This window comes from Dermochelys coriacea, chromosome 3, assembly GCF_009764565.3.
Source record: "Dermochelys coriacea isolate rDerCor1 chromosome 3, rDerCor1.pri.v4, whole genome shotgun sequence".
Taxonomy (NCBI): domain Eukaryota; kingdom Metazoa; phylum Chordata; order Testudines; family Dermochelyidae; genus Dermochelys; species Dermochelys coriacea.
Genome location: NC_050070.1, coordinates 186,054,616 through 186,078,068, shown reverse-complemented (window position 1 = coordinate 186,078,068; position 23,453 = coordinate 186,054,616). Strand labels below are relative to the sequence as shown.

Here is a 23,453-nt window from a genome sequence, read left to right as displayed (position 1 = left end):
GGTGGATACCCCTCCCTTCACCTGTGTAGAATTCCAGCAACAACATGGAATTTTGGAGTCACATGGACAAGTCACATGTTCGTGCATGACTCAGAAATTACAGGTAACAGCCATGGTTCACATGCTACCTTGAACATCCTAATGTAGACTTCTTATGTGGATTGGAGCCTTTCAAGATCCATTGTTCATTAAGTGCTTCTTGATTGGGCACTTAATTTGCATATTCCTTTCTCAAGAAGCCTTTACTAAGGCTACTTAAAAATCAAGCAAGTACATAGCCAATATTAATAACTTCAAATACAAAAATGATACATGCATATAAATAGGATGAATAGATTCAGTAGATCATAACCTTTACAGAGATGTTACATGGCATGTGTAGCCTAAAACATATTCCAGTTATGTCATATGTACATCAAGAAGCATATTTCCAGAGAGCCAGAACCAAGGGCTGCAGAGGGCTAAAAGCAGGAGAGGATTGGAGGAGCTTACCTGCTGACATCTTCAAGGCTGAAGAGCTAGATACAGAGGAACAGTGAGAGGACCAGTGGGAGTGAGGGATGTTCCCAACAGAGAAACTCTGGGGGTTTCCACAATGCAGAGCAGGGTTGCACTCCAGCTATCTGGGCTGGAGTGGCTGTCCTGGGTCAGAGGGACAGAATAGGACTGATGTAGTCTGGGCATGGCCAGAGGCACCGGTGTGTGGCATCAAGGGATGACATGTCAGGAGTTCTAATGTTGCACTGGGGTGAGAAACAGACTATATGTTTGGGACTTTGTTATTGACTATTTTGCACAAGCTTTTTATAACAAACCAGCCCCAAGGAGGGTATTACTATCAAGAGAGCCTGAAGTAAGTTATTGGGTTACGAGAGAGGAGGGATAATGAAGCAAGGCACTGCAGAGCCACCTCAGGCTGTGAGGGGCATTCAGATGTCCTCCTTGTTACAGGGGGCTATTGGGGAGGAAAAACAAACAGGAAAGAGACAGAATGGCTCAAGATAAGTCACCACTCAGCAAATGCTTGAGGGTTGTTAAAAGAAAATACCAGGACTGAAAAAGGCCTGGGAACATTAGAGATCAAAAGAAAGGTTTAGGGACTCTCCTTCAGGTGAGGGGAGTAATTGTTTGAGGGAACCAGAGTGATACACAGACCCCAGCAGGGTATGTCTGAAGAAGATAGGCCTGCATCCATTACTATCAGGGGACGGTAAAACTTCTTGGTAGGATAGACGCAAGAGTAGACTTATTAAAAATCCTTTTTCTCTAAATGCTTTGTTCCTATTGTTAAAAAACACAATACTTTGTTTCAAGAAGGCTATTTTGTCACTGTATACCACTGGTCACAAACTCCTGAAGGGAAGAACTGCAGGTGTCTGAACTCAGTCAGACTTGCTGGATAAGAATGGTCAATACCCAGAGCCAGGACTAAGAGGGGGAGAAAAGCAGAATTCCATCTAATGAGAGGTAAAAGCATGAGGCTGACATGTGAGGGAGTGTGCCGAGAAAGACCAGAAAGGGGACGGAGCTGCATCTAGTCCTGCGACTGAACACTTTGTTTTTAAAAAAAGAAAAGGAGTACTTGTGGCACCTTAGAGACTAACAAATTTATTAGAGCATAAGCTTTCGTGAGCTACAGCTCACTTCATCGGATGTATTTGGTGGAAAAAACAGAGGAGAGATTTATATACACACACACAGAGAACATGAAACAATGGGTTTATCATACACACTGTAAGGAGAGTGATCACTTAAGATAAGCCATCACCAGCAGCAGGGGGGGGAAGGAGGAAAACCTTTCATGGTGACAAGCAGGTAGGCTAATTCCAGCAGTTAACAAGAATATCAGAGGAACAGTGAGGGGTGGGGTGGGAGGGAGAAATACCATGGGGAAATAGTTTTACTTTGTGTAATGACTCATCCATTCCCAGTCTCTATTCAAGCCTAAGTTAATTGTATCCAGTTTGCAAATTAATTCCAATTCAGCAGTCTCTCGTTGGAGTCTGTTTTTGAAGCTTTTTTGTTGAAGCAACGGGCTTTGTTGGAAGGATAGGTTCCTGGGTTAGTGGTTCTGTTGTGTGGTGTGTGGAATTCCACCAGGATTTCAACAATTTCCATCCCACCATCAACCTCAGCCTGGACCAGTCCACACAAGAGATCCACTTCCTGGACACTACGGTGCTAATAAGCGATGGTCACATAAACACCACCCTATATCGGAAACCTACTGACCGCTATTCCTACCTACATGCCTCTAGCTTTCATCCAGATCATACCACTCGATCCATTGTCTACAGCCAAGCGCTACGATATAACCGCATTTGCTCCAACCCCTCAGACAGAGACAAACACCTACAAGATCTCTATCATGCATTCCTACAACTACAATACCCACCTGCTGAAGTGAAGAAACAGATTGACAGAGCCAGAGGAGTACCCAGAAGTCACCTACTACAGGACAGGCCCAACAAAGAAAACAACAGAACGCCACTAGCCATCACCTTCAGCCCCCAACTAAAACCTCTCCAACGCATCATCAAGGATCTACAACCTATCCTGAAGGACGAGCCATCGCTCTCTCAGATCTTGGGAGACAGACCAGTCCTTGCTTACAGACAGCCCCCCAATCTGAAGCAAATACTCACCAGCACAACAGAACCACACAACAGAACCACTAACCCAGGAACCTATCCTTGCAACAAAGCCCGTTGCCAACTCTGTCCACATATCTATTCAGGGGATACCATCATAGGGCCTAATCACATCAGCCACACTATCAGAGGCTCGTTCACCTGCGCATCTACCAATGTGATATATGCCATCATGTGCCAGCAATGCCCCTCTGCCATGTACATTGGCCAAACTGGACAGTCTCTACGTAAAAGAATGAATGGACACAAATCAGACGTCAAGAATTATAACATTCAAAAACCAGTTGGAGAACACTTCAATCTCTCTGGTCACTCGATCACAGACCTAAGAGTGGCTATACTTCAACAAAAAAGCTTCAAAAACAGACTCCAACGAGAGACTGCTGAATTGGAATTAATTTGCAAACTGGATACAATTAACTTAGGCTTGAATAGAGACTGGGAATGGATGAGTCATTACACAAAGTAAAACTATTTCCCCATGGTATTTCTCCCTCCCACCCCACCCCCCACTGTTCCTCTGATATTCTTGTTAACTGCTGGAATTAGCCTACCTGCTTGTCACCATGAAAGGTTTTCCTCCTTCCCCCCCCTGCTGCTGGTGATGGCTTATCTTAAGTGATCACTCTCCTTACAGTGTGTATGATAAACCCATTGTTTCATGTTCTCTGTGTGTGTGTATATAAATCTCTCCTCTGTTTTTTCCACCAAATGCATCCGATGAAGTGAGCTGTAGCTCACGAAAGCTTATGCTCTAATAAATTTGTTAGTCTCTAAGGTGCCACAAGTACTCCTTTTCTTTTTGCGAATACAGACTAACACGGCTGCTACTCTGAAACCTTTGTTTTTAAATTACCACACATTTGTGTTTAAACCATCACAGGCCAAATGTCCTCCATCACAGGCCAAATGCCCTTCCTGTGTGATCCTGCTGTAAAGTCGTAATGCAAGATTTGTAAAATTACAAGGATTTTCCTAGCAGTAGACTCTGATATTACTTTAGTGTAAGATTGAGCAGAAGGTCACATTGGGCTGTGAAGAAGAATGCCCTTATAAAACACAACTATCTTCAACACTACCAAAGGAAAATTGAAAAATATTAGCCAGTATATTTTTTTAAATTATAGACTGCTTTATTTTTCCTAGTTTGCTCCATATGAAAAACTTTCCTTTCAGTTTTCAAATGATCCAGTTGAATATCTGCAGTGGACTCTAACTACTATTGTAAATTTTTATATGACTAAAATGTCTTTCTAAACAATTAATAGAATTGTTGTTGTACAACATATATTAAGTACTTAGAAGCTGTAATTTCTACAGCCTGTTGACTTTGATTGCTCAATCCACTTGGAACTTCCTTCTTACTTCCCTCCAAGATATTAAGTCACTTCCTCTTTAAATAAAAACACTTTTTCCTTTCTCTTTAGGTGGTAACTGACACACACATACAACCATTCTGTGGTATAGCGTATGAAGGATTATATTTAAAAATGAACTATTACATATATTTCTTATTTACTTCTAAAAGTCAAAATCAGTGATTAGTGAAATTTCAATTTCTGCTGTCATTGTGACTTCGTTAATTATTTAAATAGTTACAAATAGGTTCTCTGTAGTCTGAAAATATACATTTTAAGGGAATTTTTAATCCACTTTTAATCCACAACAAAAGATAAAAACCATTTTAGAACTGCAGATAAAATAATAAAGAAACAACTTGTTCAACTAAATTGCTGTTATTTGCAATACAGAAAATAAAAACACGTTTTCTCTTTCAGTATGCAATGAACGAATGTATGTGAATCTTGCTTTTAGTAAAATATTTTAGGTCAGATTCTTTGCTGGTGACATGGGTGAAATGCCACTAAAAATAATGTAACTGTGCAGAGAATTTGACCCATTATTTTTAGTATGAATAAAAGCTTTGGACTATGGGCCTACTTTTGATTAATTTCTTAAGTAACTCACTTAATTCCTTTTAAGCTTCCTAAAGCTGTTGTCAAAATCACTCAGCATTGTATTTGCATAACATTCAGTTTTTAATCATCTATCTCACATATGTTCTAGAGACTTACCACTACATGGTAGGAAAGAATAGAAAAGTATTATGTCTTTCTTAAGACATTGGAGAAACGCATGTATTATGGGATGACTGGAAAAAGGCTAATGTAGTGCCCATCTTTAAGAAAGGGAAGAAGTAGGATCTGGGCAACTACAGGCCAGTCAGCCTCACCTCAGTCCCTGGAAAAATCATGAAGCAGGTCCTCAAGGAATCAATTCTGAAGCACTTAGAGGAAAGAAAGTGAGTAGGAACAATCAGCATGGATTCACCAAGGGCAAGTCATGCCTGACTAATCTAACTGCCTTTTATGGCAAGATAACTGGCTCTGTGGATGAGGGGAAAGCGGTGGATTCCTTGACGTTAGCTAAGCTTTTGACGGGGTCTCCCACAGTATTCTTGCCAGCAAGTTAAAGAAGTATGGGCTGGATGAATGGACTATAAGGTGGATAGAAAGCTGGCTAGATCCTCAGGCTCAATGGGTAGTGATCAATGGCTCCATGTCTAGTCAGCAGCCGGTATCAAGTGGAGTGCCTCCTGGGGCCGGTTTTGTTCAATATCTTCATTAATGATCTGGAGGATGGATGCACCCTCAGCAAGTTTGCAGATGACATTAAACTGGGAGAAGTGGTAGATACGCTGGAGGGTAGGGATAGGATACAGAGTGACCTAGACAAATTAGAGGATTGGGCCAAAAGAAATCTGACGAGGTTCAACAAGGACAAGTGCAGAGTCTTGCACTTAGGACGGAAGAATCCATGCACTGCTACAGACTAGGGACTGAGCGGCTAGGCAGCAGTTCTGCAGAAAAGGACCTAGCGGTTACAGTGGACGAGAAGCTGAATATGAGTCAACAGTGTGCCCTTGTTGCCAAGAAGGCTAATGGCATTTTGGGCTGTATAAGTAGGAGCATTGCCAGCAGATCGAGGGATGTGATCGTTCCCCCCATTCGGCATTGGTGAGGCCTCATGTGGAGTAGTGTGTCCAGTTTTGGGCCCCAGACTACAAGAAGGATGTGGAAAAATTGGAAAGAGACCAGAGGAGGGCAAAAAAATGATTAGGGGGCTGGAGTACATGATTTATGAGGAGAGGCTGAGGAAACTGGGATTATTTAGTTTGCAGAAGAGAAGAATGAGGGGGATTTGATAGCTGCTTTCAACTACCTGAAAGGGGGTTCCAAAGAGGATGGATCTACACTGTTCTCGGTGGTAGCAGATGACAGAACAAGGAGTAATAGTCTCAAGTTGCAGTGTGGGAGGTTTAGGTTGGATATTAGGAAAAACTTTTTCACTAGGAGGGTGGTGAAGCACTGGAATGCGTTACCTAGGGAGGTGGTGGAATCTCCTTCATTTGAAGTTTTTAAGGTCAGGCTTGACAAAGCCCTGGCTGGGATGATTTAGTTGGGGATTGGTCCTGCTTTGAGCAGGGGGTTGGACTAGATGACCTCCTGAGGTCCCTTCCAATCCTGATATTCTATGATTCTGTGGGTGCTAACAAAAGAAACTGGATGAATAGTTGAAGGCTGGTGAGGGTAGATCATATGTTTAAATACCAATGGCTCAAATTCATCCCTGGTGGAATTCAGTTGACTTCAGTGGAGTTACACTAGGGAACCTGGCCCATGCTTCTTCACCTTACTGTCTCCACAATCTTTACTTGATCAGAAGTAGTATTCATGGATAACTATCCTAGTTCAAGACTTGACATTACGATACTGGACTAAATTCAACCCAGGTAAAGCAGTGCAGTCCTCCTGATTTTTATATATATGAGTTGGTCCACTGGGCCCAGTTTTGCCTTCACTTAACATAACTACAATCCATTAACTTCAATGGGGCTAAATAGGTGTAATTAAGCGTAGAATGTGACCCATTTATTCCAGATCGAAAGCCTGCCTCTGTGTTCTGTTTTAGCACCACCTGTAATTTAATCAATCTACCTTGCTGCCACTAAATCATTCTTAATTATATTACTATACAAAGGTTGACTAAAATTTGCACATGGATGAATTGTTTGTCCCCAGGAAGCAAAAATGTTAGAACAAACATAAAACCCAACCCTTATACATTGTTTTAAGTGCTTATTCACATGCAGTGAAACTTTAGATATTTTTAATAGTGATACTTATGTCACCTTCACTATACTCTTGAAACTGACTTAAAACTGGTTTCTCACACACATTCTACATGGTTGTCAGGAAACTGAACAAATGTGTGTGATCTAGGTTGAGTTCCACATGAGAGCAGCTTTAAGCTTGGGTATAAAATGCAGCTGTTCAAATGAAATCAGACTTGCCACTTAGGAAGACATAAAAGGGAAAAAACGCATTATGGAATTAAAAATAGTTGGCTTATGGGCCTTTTGCCTCCACATCATTGGTCTGAATCCAGCCCATGTCAATAATAATTAATTTCAAAAGCATTATAATTTCATGGCTATCGTAAAATGAGAGAGTGGTCTCAGTTCAGTTTGGGTACACTTGAAGAAAATCTGCACTAATTGTTAGTTTCAGCAAAAAACACAAGGACCGAATGTAAGCATGGAAACTGAACTGCCCTTTCTGCCATCAGGTGATTTATCTAGGTCTAGGATGAGGCACAGTGGTAGGAGCTTATACTGGTGCTGCCTCTGCCAGATCTATTGTATGGGTAAATTAAATATGTCATTGTGACATTCCCCTCTAGTGTTATCCGGACTGGTGATTTACTAGGTAACTACAATCCTTGATTGATCTGCTCTTTGGATTGTGCAACCGAATGACACTAGCCAGTATCTCCAGTCCCAGACACAAAGATACTAGGAACCTCTGTCTTGCAATGTCCAGTTATGCCTGCCGGACACTGCAAGCTTATATGAGTTCGGCAATTTAACAAAGAAATTTATAAGTACCAGGCTTGTTATCCCAAGGGCAGTCTCTGACACACTTCAAACCAAACACACTGCTTCAGGTAGAATAAACAAACAGATTTATTGACTACAAAGATAAATTTTAAGTGATTATAAGTCAAAGCATAAGTCAGATTTGGTCAAATGAAATAAAAGCAAAACACATTCTAAGATGATCTTAACATTTTCAATGCCCTTACAAACTTAGAGGCTTCTCACCACAGGTTGGCTGGTTGCTCTTCAACCAGGCTCTCCCCTTTGATCAACGCTTCAGTTGCTTGGTGTGGTATTTGTAGTTGTAGGCTGAAGAGAGAGAGAGAGAGCATGGCAAATGTCTCTCCCTTTTATCATGTCCTTTCTTCCCTCTTGGTTTTGCTCCCCCCGCTTCAGAATCAGGTGAGCATTACCTCATCGCAATCCCATACTGACCAAAGGCAGGGGTTGACTCTCTCGAACATATTCTTTTGTTGCTATCTAGGCTAGCATCCTTTGTTTCTGTGAGGCTGGCCTGGGTTTGTCTGATACCTGCCCTGATGAGGTGTGAACTGCCTCTCTGCTCTTGGAGAGTTTTTGCCTGGGCTTATTTTAAGCCACGAGGATACATTTTCAGCCTCGTAACTATATACATGAAATTATAACCTATAACATTACTGTAACAATTACTATAACATCACTATAACAACAATGTTCATTGAATCATGAGCCTTCTGAAGACACCCAACATGACAAACTTTGCATTGGATACCACACAATCATTTTACAAGGTTGAACATGGGGGTGCTGGGTGGTCCCCTGAGGTGCAGTCATTTATATCAAATACTGTTTTGAACAAAAAAGAAATTGAGAATTTTCACATATGTATTTTTCAGTTACTAATAAGCTGAGAATTGTGAACTATTGATCTACAGCCCCATCAATCCCTTCTGAGTCAACTGTTATAGAAGTAGAGCTATTTGCTTGCTAGGCAGCAGACAGAACCCAAGTGCAGAGACCTAGGCAGTTCACAAAGGATGAACTTTTGTCTAGGCCTTGTGCTGGCCCTTTGCAAAGGGATAAACTTCACCATGAAGATACAATTCTGCAAACCTTACTTAATGCAAGAAGTCCCATAGCTCATCTTTCTTCCACAGGACAGAAGCGACTTTGTCTGTACAAAGTGCAAGCTGGTCTCCATATTGGAAAAGAAGGTTCAAGGTCTGGAGAAACAAGTATCGACCCTGTGTTGCATAAGAGAAATTGAAGATTTCCTGGACAGACGTCAGGATATGCTTCTACGGACACAATGTTCTGAAGATTCAGAGCAGGCTGCGCAGCAGGGACAGAAGGACGGTGAAGAAATTTGGCAGCATGTGACCTCCAGAAGAAGAAAGGGGAGCGTCCATGTACCAGCAATGCAGATACAGGTGAGCAACCATTTTCACGTTCTCTCCGCAGGTACTAATGTGGAGAGTGGACTAGATGATACATCTGAGGGAATGGAACAGAAGGAGACTCCGCCGATTGGAAGGCATGAGATGCGCTGTTCTAGGGATGGGGGTTCCACAACCACTGCTCCCAAAAGAAGGAGGCGGGTGGTGGTGGTCGGGGACTTCCTCCTCAGGGGGACTGAGTAATCTATCTGCCGCCCCGACTGGGAAAACTGAGAAGTCTGATGCTTGCCAGGAGCTAGGATTCACAATGAGATGGGGAGAGAGTCTCTAAAGTACTCCTTTTTTCAATGAGATGGAGAGATTGCCGAGACACATCAAGCCCTCAGATTGCTACCCCTTCCTGCTTCTCCACGTGGGCACCAATGATACTGCCAAGAATGACCTTGAGCGGATCACTGCAGACTACATGGCTCTGGGAAGAAGGATAAAGGAGTTTGAGGTGCAAGTGGTGTTCTTGTCCATCCTCCCTGTGGAAGGAAAAGGCCTGGGTAGAGACCGTCGAATCATGGAAGACAACGAATGGCTACGCAGGTGGTGTCGGAGAGAAGGCTTTGGATTCTTTGACCATGGGATGGTGTTCCAAGAAGGAGGAGTGCTAGGGAGAGACGGGCTCCACCTAACGAAGAGAGGGAAGAGCATATTTGCAAGCAGGCTGGCTAACCTAATGAGGAGGGCTTTAAACTAGGTTCACTGGGGGGGAAGGAGACCAAAGCCCTGAGGTAAGTGAGAAGTGGGATACCGGGAGGAAACATGAGCAGGAGAGCGTGAGAGGGGAGGGCTCCTGCCTCATACTGAGAAAGCGGGATGATCAGCGAGTTATCTTAACTGCCTATAAACAAATGCAAGAAGCCTGGGAAACAAGCAAGGAGAACTGGAAGTCCTGGCACAGTCAAGGAATTATGATGTGATTGGAATAACAGAGACTTGGTGGGATAACGCACATGACTGGAGTACTGTCATGGATGGATATAAACTGTTCAGGAAGGACAGGCAGAGCAGAAAAGGTGGGGGGAGTTGCATTGTATGTAAGGGAGCAGTATGACTACTCAGAGCTCCAGTATGAAATTGCAGAAAAACCTGAGAGTCTCTGGATTAAGTTTAGAAGGGTGAGCAACAAGGTTGATGTTGTGGTGGGAGTCTTCTATAAACCACTGGACCAGGGGGATGAGGTGGACAAGGCTTTCTCTCTGGCAACTAATGGAAGTTACTAGATCGCAGGCCCTGGTTCTCATGGGAGATTTCAATCACCCTGATATCTGCTGGGAGAACAATAATTCGGTCCACAGACAATCCAGGAAGTTTTTGGAAAGTGCAGGGTACAATTTCCTGGTGCAAGTGCTGGAGGAACCAACCTAGGGGCAGAGCTCTTCTTGACTTGCTGCTCACAAACCGGGAGGAATTAGTAGGGGATGCAAAAGTGGATGGGAACCTGGGAGACACTGACCATGAGATGGTCGAGTTGAGGATCCTGACACAAGGAGAAAAGGAGAGCAGTAGAAACACGGACTGTAGACTTCAGAAGAGCAGACTTTGACTCCCTCAGGGACCTGATGGGCAGGATCCCCTGGGAGAATAACATGAGGAGGAAAGGAGTCCAGGAGAACTGGCTGTATTTTAAAGAATCCTTATTGAGGTTGCAGGAACAAACCATCCCGATGTTGTAGAAAGAATAGTAAATATGGCAGGCGACCAGCTTGGCTTAACAGTGAAATCCTTGCTGATCTTAAACACAAAAAAGAAGCTTAAAGGAAGTGGAAGATTGGACAAATGACCAGGCAGGAGTATAAAAATATTGCTCAGGCGTGCAGGAGTGAAATCAGGAAGGCCAAATCACACTTGGAGTTGCGGCTAGCAAGAGACGTTAAGAGTAACAAGATGGGTTTCTTCAGGTATGTTAGCAACAAGAAGAAAGTCATGGAAAGTGTGGGCCCCTTACCGAATGAGGGAAGCAACCTAGTGACAGAGGATGTGGAAGAAGCTAATGTACTCAATGCTTTTTTTGCCTCTGTCTTCAGGAACAAGGTCAGCTCCCAGACTACTGCACTATATAAAAGTCTTAAATGTAGATATGGTATCCAATAAATATTCTTTAATATTGACTTCCTTATTTTATGATTCTGAGAAGCATAACTGACTAAAATGACTGTTCTTCCTGTTCACCAGTGGACTGATCCAGCAAGGTGATGATCTCTAGCTAAGATGTACTGAGGACCCTCAATTCACCTTGAAGACAAGGGAAGTTGAGGGTGCATTTTGCAATAGGTGGTGCTCAACATCACAGAATCAGGTCCTAAATTTTATTTAATGCATTTAAGGTTGGCCTGGCCTTGACTATTAGAAATTGTTGAATCGTTAAACTGAGCCCCAAAAATTGATGAAGAAATTAGCCTGGCATTATTCCAAATTCTTTTTCAGAGTTTAAGTTTTTAGCTGTGTCACTCATGGGGCTGACTCATCCCACCATTTATAAACCTAATGCAGGTTGGAGAGCTACTGTATATAGCCACTGTGCAGAGAGAGATGTGATTCGCTCATTACTTCATCTATAGCAGCAAGATACCGCAGCAGCCTGTCAGTGTCTGACAAAGAGGATTCTTTGAGCCTCTCCTTGTCTCTCCGCCCCTCGCAGAAAAAGTTTTGTGCCACAAAATGTCTGGCACGCAGCAGATTGTTGTCTGAAGCGCAGACTAGGAGCTATTGCTGATCCTCTTAGGGGCGGCACCCCATCCTTTCCCCCTCCTTTTATCTCCGCTATACAGTGTCCCCGCCCCGCTGTACACACAGAACCCCACCCCTCACCGCCCCATTCACAGAGCGCCCCCACCCTCTGCAGCCATACAGACCATCCTCTCCCCCTCAGACACAAAGAGCTCCCATTCTCCCCAGCCCCCCTCAGTTATAGAAACCCCCCCTTTCCCTTTACTGTAAGACACCAACCTTCAGACGCACATAGTCCCCGTGCCCATCCCCGCATCACACACACACACAGCTCCCCTCAGAAACACACATACCCCCGCCACAGAGTCTCCCTCCTTCCCAACACAGGCTCCCCACCCTCCAGGGCTCGCCCCACCCACATTCTTTGCACCGAACTTCACCCGACTTTTCTATCTCTGTTCAGCCGCCAGCGTCCATCCCCTGTTGAATATTCATTAGGCGAAGGCGGCAGCAGCCTCTTATTGGTTCCCCGAGTGTGTCCCGGCTTCCTCTCTCCCTCCCATTGGCTAGCCAGGCTATCCTTCTCTACTCTCGTGAAGGGGGGCGTCAGCTCTGCCTCTGCTTCCCAGTCTGACTCAACAGGGCGTGGAGCTTCGGCTCGGCACCGCGGCAGCTGTGCAGCCCCCCGCCAGTGCGAGCAGCCGGAGGAGCTGGCGGAGAGAGCCCCGCTCACTCATTGTTCCTGCGGCCCCAGCACCATGGACGAGCCGGACCAGTCCCCCCTGGTCTCCTCCTCCGGCCCAGCCCGGCCGCAGCAGCCCCACTTCCAGTACCAGTTCGTGCGGGAGCCCGAGGAGGAGGAAGTGGACGACGACGACGACGACGACGAGGACTTCGACGAGGTGATGGAGAGGAAGCCGCCGGCCACGGCCGCGGCCTCCGCCCCGCTGCTGGACCTCGGAGGCTCCGGGGAGACCCTCCGCCCTATAGCCCCCGAGCAGCCTCCTCCGCAACCGGACAGGAGCCCTCCCGCCGTCTCTTCCTTCTCCAGCCCGCCCCCCCTGCCTGAACCCGAACCCCCCGCCCCCCTGCCTCCCAAACCGGAGCCCCCTGCCCGCAGCTCCTTGCCGACACACCCCGCCGCTGCTCCCAGGAGAAGGGGATCGTCCTCCGGCTGTGCTGGTAAGTGCCATCCCCCGCATCCCACCCTGCGGCCCGGTTCCTGCTCCGGGGGAGGGGAGTAGCCGCGCTAGAGGGCGTGGCTGGCTTTGCGGCGGGGGTGCACTGGAGCTAGAGGGGCTGGCGGGGAGAGGAAGGGGCACCCCGGCTCCCACACTCTCCTTCCCCGGCAACGCCGGCGGCCCCCGTCTGCCGCAGCCGTGCGGAGCAGGGAGTTTCCCCTTTGTCCGCAGCCTCTGCTGGCCTCCTGAGGCCTCTCGGGTCCCTTCCGCTAGTCGGACATGCCCGGACTCGGTGACCCCGGGAGCGAGGTGTGCGTGCGAGGGGGATGCTGCCCGCAGCAGCCTGGGAACAAGAGCAATGTGAATCTCTCCACGTCCCGCGGCTGCTGCCCGCTCATCCTCCTCTAGCTCATCTCTTTTCTGTCCGCTGCCTCCCCCACGCCGCCTCCTTCGCTCCCCCGCTCCCTTCTTGGCTGTTCCCGTCTGCGCTCCGGGACTTAGAGCTGCTGATTCAGGGCAGATTCTCGTCTTTGTCTTTTTAAATAATATATATTAAATGGGGGACGGGGAAAACGCTGCGTTGGCTGCTGCTTCTCACTGGGCTCTGCCCGGTGCAGTGGTGCACATTTTTTGTCTGCTCGTTTCTTCTTGTCGCTGTCTGGAGACAAGGGTGGTGGCGAAGCTGCCTGTTCCACCCATCCATTGTCCCCTAGCGCCCCACCTCCTCGACCCTGTCGCTCATGCTGGAAGGCGACTGGCTGAGTGGAGCGCCTCCCTCCCCTGGTGCCACGCCTAGGAAAAGGGGGGCAACTTCCTGCCGCGTGCTGCCGCCCGGTTTCCTCAGACACAGTCGCAACGTAGCTGCTGTAATAGGTGCAGTAGAGATCCTGGGCAGACCTCGTACTGTTGCTGGGTGTTATCTGCACTGGAATCCCTCCCCCGTATTCCAAACTAGGGAGGGACAGTGGGGTATCCATTTAAAAAAAAAAAAAGGACGAAAGCTAAGAGCTAATTAGAGCGCATTAGATATTAGAGGAGTGGTGCTGTTAAAATGGGCGACACAACTGAACAGCATGGAGCTGGTGGATTATTTAAGTATTAAATTCAAAAGCTATCGGAGACCTAATTGTTTCCCTGTTTTCCCTGTCTGCGTCATTTATTCCTTTTCTGGGATATTTGTTGTTTTGCATTTAATAACTAAAATATCTATTGCGGTAAAAATAATTTGTGGTGGTTTCACGAGTACAGTGATGCACACATTGATAGTCCTAGATCTTTAGTATTCTTAGTGACCAGTAATGTGGACATACTGCTGTGTTAGGATCACTTTGTATACTGCCCCAGAATATATATGTATGTGTGTGTGTGTGTGTGTGTGTGTGTGTATTTAAAGTACTATTTGGTAGTGGGTGGGGAAGAAAGAGGGGGGGAAAGAGAAAAACAACTTTCCTTCTGTTTTAAGTCAATCTCACAGGGATGTAGTCAGGCACAATGTAAACAGATAACTTCCTCCACACATACCCTTACAAAGAGTGCAATAAAATTTTGTTTGTAAATACCTTCTTTATTGTAAATTCTGTGTTGTTTGCTAAAAACTATTAAAATGAAAATGAAACCCTCTCTCCCCAAAAGAAAACTAGTGTAATACAAAAGCATATGCTGAGTACTAAATATCACAACCTCCCATCCCTAACTTCCATCATAGGGCTGTTAGAGACCACAAATGGCCTTGTTCTTGGTTCTGTTTCATTGTAGAGACAGCATCTCCAACAGTAGAGTGCTCCTTACATCATGGTGAGTACTGGTTCAGTTCTGATACAGACTAAGGTGCTAAAAGAAAAGCAGTACTTGTGGCACCTTAGAGACTAACAAATTTATTAGAGCATAAGCTTTCGTGAGCTACAGCTCACTTAAGGTGCTGATGCTTGTTGAGCTACCACCTGCACTCCTGTAGTACTGAGGCTTTCTTTGAAAGTCTCCAATCCCAAGTACTGACCAGCATAGCTCTGTTTAATCTATGATAGTGTTCATTGCCATTGTATTTTAGCACCAGTCATGCTTAGTTTGAAACTTGACAAGATCATAGCCAAAGAAGTGTGACTTTTTTTTTTAAATAATAAAAGTGAAGAAATCAAGATGCCTTATAATTGTTATCCTTAACTCATAATGACCCATGTGCAATAATACATAAGCAAGGCAAAGATACAAAAGTGCAGTAATACCTAGGTATAGTGGTGGAAATAAAGACTCTCAGTGAGATGGACTTCTTAAACAAATGTTTCTTCTAAAAGATGCGTAACAAATTAACCTAAAACCCAGAAGAACTTTATTAAAAGGACACCAATGTACAAATTGCACTTTCTTCTAAAAATACTGTCACTTACAATTGTTACCTTTAGCATCAAAGACTACTGTAACTGAAGGAAATTTGCAATGTAAACTTTTCCTGTTTCAATTTATTTAATTTTGTATATTTGACAGTATTGTGTGAAGACAGATTTACAGGTTTGTTTTCATGTAGTTAGTTTTTCTGTTTGTATGGGTCCTTCACAGGCAAGTGGGCTGAAGTGTATAGGGGAAGGGATAATAGTTGATGGCTGAATAGAAATTTTGCCCAGGAAAAGTGCCTTTGAGTAGGAATGGGGAAGTGCTTGAGCAGAGCGGGGAGGAAGGAACAGAGCAGGCCACTTGCACTCCTTTTAGCAGGAGGTAAGGGGCAGAGTTCCTGGATCTGTTTTTCAGAGAAAGGGAAAGGCAGGGAGCAGAGCAGTTCCTGAGCCATTTCTTCTTTATAGAGTAGAGATGATGTATGAAACAGAGGATTTGGATGCAGGAGGATGATGATGACCTGGGTGGTATTTTCAGGGAGAGACAAGACGTTAATAAGAAGGGTGCAAAACTTCACTTGGAAGGGGCGGAATTTATTGAAGACAAAATTAGTTTAAAGTAGTGGTGCAGAATTGACTGACGTAAATTTATTAGTCTCTAAGGTGCCACAAGTACTCCTTTTCTTTTTGATGTAGGATGGGCCCTTTGGGAAAGCATGGCTTTTAGGTAGGGGGCACGGCAGCCCTGTAGTTTACTCATGCTAGTAGCCTTAGTCTTTGTCTAGTAGGCAGTAGGAAATATTTTGAGTACTTGTTTCTGAAACTACTTTTAACTCTTTGATGTCTCACTCTAGAAATATTGTCTATATATTTGCTTTATTTAAGGACTACATGAGTAACTCCAGTTTTCTTATATGGAAGAATATTTTATATTTCAAACATATTGTGTATCTTTTTAAACTTCAACTGTTTTTGCGCTGGAGCAGTTATCTTAATAGCTGATGTTGGAACAGTTTATTCCTACATAAGTGTTTAGTTTGGCTCCAGTTTAGATCACTTTTTTTAGTCACTGTATAAAATTGACAGGATTAAATTTGTGCCTGTATCCTGAGGCAATATAGCTGACAACTAAGATGGGATGTGTATATGTAAAAGTTCAGCCTGTTTTTGAGGATTTTAGTTGCATATGCTTTCTGTTCTGTGGTATATGCTTTGTGATTTCATGTGTTTGACTTAGAATTTAGAAAAATCACTTTTGGGCAGAAATTGTCTACAATATGTGAGCTTTCTTTGTGTTTTGTTTTAATTCAGTTGTTTGCATTTTGAATAATTTAGAAGTTCTATTTAAAATAAACAGAGAATGGAGTAGTATTGCCTGTAGTAAGAACATGTATGATGACATTTCGGACAAAGGAATCTGTACCTTCAATGTCAGAGTTGAGTAAATGTACGAGTAAATGAATCTTAATATGCTGTCCAATACAGAAAAAGCAGTACACCATTGGAATATGTAGAAAAGACAGATGTACAAAGTTAAAAGACAGAATGTGGCATGCAACAACTTTGAATGTGTATGCCTTTTCCAGGCAATATTTCCTGTCAGCATCATCAGGTTATCAAGATGATATTTTTCTTGATTATTAATGTTTGTTTATGTTTGAGATACTCACTGTATTACATTAGGAATGAAAATAAGAGTATGTCCTACATTACAATTTTCCTCTACATATATCAAACTTAGAATATAGATTTATTTTGCTATTCAGTTTCCTCTCTTAGAGCAGTGTAACTATGTGATGTGTAGGAGAGGTGAGTGATCAGTGGGTTGACTGGTTCCAGTAGTGCTATTTTATTTTTTCCTCTTCTGCTCTTGTTTCCATGGTCGTGATTATTCAGGGAGGAACTATGCTTCATCGCTTTGTCTGAAATTTTCAGACTGTCATTGCCCATCTGTCTGGATATGAGAGGGAGTTATTACTTTTTCCTTTACCATCAATGAAGTCAAAAGCATCTATTAAATTTTTGCAGTCACCTGTGGGCCTAACTTTACTTGTGCTGAGCATCTAAATCTTACTTCCATTGGAATTGTGGGTAGTTATCATCTCTGGAAAATCAAACCGTATTGCCTAGAGGACTACATCTACTAGCCTGAGGATGATACTATTTATTTATTTATTTTTTGGACAGGGGTCCAGAGAATGAGCCCAGTGTGGTTTAAAAGCAATGCTGTCGTAGGAAGCCCAGCACAGACACTCCTCCTTTCTCTGGTGTCTGGAAAGGGAGAAGTAGACCAAATTTCCAGTAGAGTTCACGGCAGCACTTTGAATGAAAGATCCTGCCTTTCATATTTGCCTTGGTTAGGTGAGATCTGTCAATTTGGAGCTGTCCTGGCTGCAGGAGGGAAGCTAATTCTGTCAACAGCAGGGGAGAAGGGCTTCAGTCATTTTCAATCCGTTACTCCTTTGCAGCCTTTGCTGATTTGAGCATAGGTGTGAAACTGACATGCTAGTTTCACTTTGCTGCTGTCAGGATCCCTATTTCAAGGATACTTTTTCACTTACTGTTAACAAATGGGAAGACTGCCCCCCTCCACCTGCCCCTAAGTTTTGTTGCAGTGTCATGTTGGCTTGTGCTTTACTTTCCCCTTAAGTTAAGGGCTCTTGAATATTATCCTGAGGCAGAACCCAACTTAGTAAAAGTTTCATCCTCCCCCCTTTTTTTTTTTTAAAAAGGAAGACAGTATGGGCAGTTTTTTACATATCCATACTCCTAATCGTTCTACTCTCCCTCTACTCCCCTGCACTTGAGTTCTCTGCTCCCTGTCCCCCTTCACCTCTCTCCCTGCACCTGCTTCTCTGTTCCCTAGACATATTTCCTAGCCATTTGATTCTGTTCTCCCTGCTCCCCAGCTGCCTCATTCTATTCTGCTTAACTATCCTGGATTTACCTCTTCTGCAGCTGATGTAACAACATTTCCCTTTGTAGGCCATCAGCAATGGGGAAAGAAACTTGACCTCTTGTTCTTAAAAGGTGTGAGCTTCTACTGTAAGAGCTAAAAGACCTATGCCTGTTAACCTGATCAACCTCTATGTAGTCTAGAACAAAGAATCTTGATGGACCCTCCAAATTTGTTATGCTTTCAGAAACAATGCTCAGTCTTTGAATGAGAACTCAGTTTATTCTTGGAATTCTAACCTTTCTTCAGAGCTTCTTGTAGGCCAAGTCTTCCCAAAGCAAGCTGGCCTCCTCAGACAGCAGCATATACATCGCTGATAGGCTTCTGAAAGTGCTCACTGCAAGGATATTCATCCTGTTCTTAAAGGGGCAGCTCCTGTTTCTCTCATTCTATAATGTACAGAGCTAGTAACAAAAATAACAATATAAATGCAACAATAAACAAATATTCACACATTCAAGAATTATTATTAAATACTAACTAGGGCTGTTGATTAAACATAGTTAACTCATGCGATTAACTCAAAAAAGATGAATCACGATAAAAAAATGAATTGAGATTAATCGCAGTTTTAATCACACTGTTAAACAATAGAATACCAATTGAAATTTATTAAATATTTTGGATATTTTTCTACATTTTCAAATATTTGATTTCAATTTTACAACACAGAATACAAAGCGTATAGTGTTTACTTTCTATTTATTACAAATATTTGCACTGTAAAATGATAAACAAAAGAAATAGTATTTTTCAATTCACCTCATACAAGTACTGTAGTGCAATCTCTATTGTGAAAGTGCAACTTACAAATGTAGGTTTTTTTTGTTTGTTTGCATAACTGCACTCAAAAACAAAACAATGTAAAATTTTAGAGACTGAAGTCCACTCAGTACTACTTCTTGTTCAGCCAGTCACTAAGACAAATAAGTTTGTTTACATTCACAGGAGATAATGCTGCCTGCTTCTTGTTTACAATGTCACCTGAAAATGAGAACAGTTTGCATGGCACTTTTGTAGTCTGCACTGCTAGGTATTTAGGTATGCTAAACGTTCGTATGCCTCTTCATGCTTTGACCACCATTCCAGAGGATGTGCTTACATGCTGATGACGCTCATTTTCAAAAAAATAAAACATTAATTAAATTTGTCACTGAACTCATTGGGGGAGAATTGTATGTCTCCTGCTCTGTTTTACCTGCATTCTGCCATATATTTTGTTTTATTGTGTTCTCGGATGATGACTCAGCATATGTTGTTCGATTTAAGAATACTTTCACTGCAGCTTTGACAAAATGCAAAGAAGGTACTAACGTGAGATTTCTAAAGATAGCTACAGCATTCGAACCAAGGTTTAAGAATCTGAAGTCCTGAACCACCAGAAAAGAAAATCAACCTTTTGTTGGTCGCATCTGACTCAGATGATGAAAATGAACATGCGGGAGTCCGCATTGCTTTGGATTGTTATCGAGCAGAACCCGTCATCAGCATGGAAGCATATCTTCTAGAGTGGTGGGCGAAGCATGAAGTGGTAAAGATTCATATGTCCCATCTGGCATATAAATATCTTGCAATGCTGGCTACAATGGTGCCGTACAAACGCCTATTCTCACTTTCAGGTGACATTGTAAACAAGAAGTGGGCAGCATTATCTTCTGCAAATCTAAACAAGCTTGTTTGTCTGAGCGATTGGCTGAATAAGAAGTAGGACTGAGTGGACTTGTAGGCGCTAAAGTTTTAAATTTTGTATTTTTGAGTTCAGTTATTTTTTTTCCATAATTCTACATTTGTAAGTCCGACTTTTATGATAGAGAGTGCACTACAGTACTTGTATTAGGTGAATTGAAAAATACTATTTTTTTTTACAGTGCAAATATTTGTAATAAAAAATAAATATAACATGAACACTGCACTTTGTAGTCTGTGTTGAAATCAATATATTTGAAAATGCAGAAACATCCAAAATATTTAAATAAACTATTCTATTATTAACAGCATTCTTGCAATTAATTTTTTAATTCGCTTGACAGCCCTTATACTAACACTATGAACCTATTTCTAAAATTCTTTATTTTAGCATTCTCATGCTGATTTACAGATCCAGTCCCACTAAAATACAAAAATGTGGACATAGCATGAAATTAAATGGATGTCAAAACAGACAGGTGCTATCATACTGACATTATACACCTTCAATAATTTAAAATCTCAGTCTTCTAATTTAAGTAAAGAAACTTCAGAATTTTCACTATGCTACATCAAAGTGGTATAATATCTAGGGATTCTGCCACAGAATTTAGGTTTAGCTTCTTTGGAATAGGTTTAGCTTCTTTGGGGTATTACTTTTAATCAGTCATGGTATATTTTTCCCAAATGTCTATCTCTTTCCTTCCACATTCTTACATATTTGTTTCACAACACTGTGTGCTCTATCTACCTCTTCTATTGTATTTTGTATTACCCTTTTCCACTCAGGCACCCCTCAAGTTGTTGGGGGAAAAGCAGGATACTCGATTTATGTTAGAGTGCTGTCCCTGGATTCTGCTTGGGAGTTTCATCTTTTGTTACTGCTAGCTAGTAGGTATCTGACAAATTTGAAGGATGCTTTCCTTCCCTCCCTTCTTCCTCACCCCTCCAAAAAACAAAATAAACCATAAAATAACTAGGGTTGTCAGGCGATTAAAAATATTAATCACGATTAATTGTGTGATTAAAAATATTAATCGTGATTAATTGTGTGATTAATTGCAGTGTTAAATAATAATAGAATACTATTTGGATGTTTTCTACATTTTCAAACGTATTGATTTGAATTGCAGCATAGGGTGCAGGGTGTGCAGTATCACTTTGTTTTTATTGCAAATATTGGCATTGTAAAAAAAACAAAAGAAATAATATTTTTCAGTTCCCCCTTTGCAAGTGCTGTGGTGCAATCTCTTTGTCATGAAGGATGAACTTGCAGGTGTAGAATTATGTGCAGAAAAAACCTGCATTCAAGGATAGGACAATGTGAAACTTCGGATCCTACAGGTCTACTCAGTCCTGTTTCTTGTTCAGCCAGTTGCTCGGATGGACAGATTTGTTTGCATGTGAAGGTGATGCACTTCTTGTTTGCAGTGTCGCCTGGGAGTGAGAGCAGGTGTTCACATGGCATGTTGTAGCCGGTTTTGCGGGATATTTACGTGCCGGATGGGCTGGGGATTCGTGTGTCCCTTCATGCTTCGTCCATCATTCCGAGGACATGTTGATGACGGGTTCTGCTTGATAATGATCCAAAGCAGTGCGGACCAATGCATGTTCATTTTCATCATCTTCTCTGGTGGTTTGGGTTCTGTAGTTTTCTGCATCAGAAATTTTTAAGACTTATGAAAAAATGTTCCCCAACTCCTCCCTCCAAGCTTTTGGAAGGCATGTCAGATTCTTAAACTTGGGGTCGAGTGCTGGCGCTACCTTTAGAAATCTCACATTGGTACCTTCTTTGTGTTTTGTCAAATCTGTAGTGAAAGTGTTCTTAAAATTAATATGTGCTGGGTCATCATCCGAGACTGCTATAATATGAAATATATGGCAGAATGCGGGTAAAACAGCAGGAGACGTACAATTCTCCCCCAAGGAGTTCAGTCACTAATTTAATTAATGCATTTTTTTTAATGAGCATCATCAGCATTGAAATATGTCCTCTGGAATGGTGGCTGAAGCATGAAGGGGCATACGAATGTTTGGCATATCTGGTGCATAGGCGCCTTATGATACTGGCTAGAGTGGTGTCATGTGAATGCCTGTTCTCGCTTTCAGGTGACATTGTGATCAAGAAGCGGGCAGCATTGTCTCCCATAAATGTAGACAAGCTTGTTTCTCTGAGTGATTGCCTGAACAACAGGTAGGACTGGGTGGACTTGTAGGCTCTTGTAACTTTGCATTTTTTTTTTTTTTTGAGTGCTAACAAAATCTACATTTGTAAGTTGCACTTTCATGATGGAGAGATTGCACTGCAGTACTTGTATGAGGTGAGTTGAAAAATACTGTTTCTTTTGTTTTATCATTTTTACAGTGCAAATATTTATAATCAAGAATAATAATATGGAGTCAGCACTGTGCACTTTGTATTTTGTGGTTGGAGTTAATATATTTGTGGAAAATAATCCAAAAATATTTAATAAATTTCAATTGATATTCTATTTTTTAACAGTGTGATTAAAACTGCGATGAATCACAATTGACTTTTTTAATTGCGATTAATTTTTTTGAGTTAATCACATGAGTTAACTGCGATTAATCGACAGCCCTAAAAAACCATTATGCTGTGGAAAGTGTGGAGTACTGGGGTACTGTTGTGACTGCACCATCGGGTTGTATTTCCAAGTTCAATTTTAATAGGAGCTTTAAATCTTTATTTTGTAAAATCTCATGAAACTGGCAAAAACAAAAGTTAGAATATAATCTTTGAGCATTATTTGAATTTTGCATGGTAGTATGATGGAAAATGAATTGATACAAAGAGAATAAGTGTTTAAACATCACCCTGTTGGCAGTAGTTTCCACTGGATTATTTTTTTCTTTATGCCCTTCTGCAAGAAATCTAAAACAACCTGGGACCAGTCCTCCTATTGATGGTGTTGTTCCTCTTGCTATTTTCTAGAATATCTATTATACTTAGACTGTAAGCTCTGTGAAGCTGGGTCAGCCTTTTTGTTTTATATTTATACAGCTCCTAATACAATTGCATCCTTGTCCATGGATGGGGCTCCTAGGCGCTATCGTAATACAAATAAGTTTGTCTTTTTTAGAGTATTTTATAACATTTCAGTCATAATGAAAATATGTGCACCATCACTCACTTCCAGGGACAAAACTTATTAAGCAATCTCATTATGTAGTACTAAAACCTTGGGGAAAGTTGAAATTCCAGTGCAATTCACTACATTTTATTATTGCCTGAGGCCATAAACCTCAATCTAGAAAACAGTGAAGAGCTGCTGGACACGCCCTTCGCTCCCAGTTGTTATATAAGTTAGCAGAGAACAGATGCAAGATCACTGTTGGTCCAGATCTCAGGTCCATAACATGACAAACCCCGATCTTATCCACTACATGATGTTATCTTACAGAGTGATGAAACCTGTTTTGGTTATCATATCTCCACCCACTATAAATCATACTCCTCTCCCACAGCCAGAGATAGTATGCCGAATTCCTCATCACCAGTATTCAGCTGTCGACTAGTAAATAGTTGTGTGTCACTGGGAAAGTGTATCAGGTCCTACTAGGGCTACGCTGCTATTTATGCTCACACTAGCTCAATGAG

The 23,453-nt window shown here is 42.4% G+C and overlaps 1 protein-coding gene across 3 annotated transcripts in view; it reads left to right on the top strand.

The window, feature by feature from the left end:
* Positions 1-12,234: 12,234 nt before the first annotated feature.
* RTN4 (reticulon 4) overlaps positions 12,235-23,453 on the top strand; it is a 73,525-nt gene continuing 62,306 nt past the window's right edge. Inside the window, exon 1 of one of the 3 annotated variants that reach the window (XM_038394778.2) lies at positions 12,235-12,866. In XM_038394778.2, coding sequence (XP_038250706.1) covers positions 12,443-12,866 — 424 coding nt within the window. In that variant the 5' untranslated portion in view covers positions 12,235-12,442. The remainder of the gene's footprint in view (positions 12,867-23,453) is intronic. The other 2 variants (XM_038394779.2, XM_038394780.2) reach the window with 2 other exon arrangements.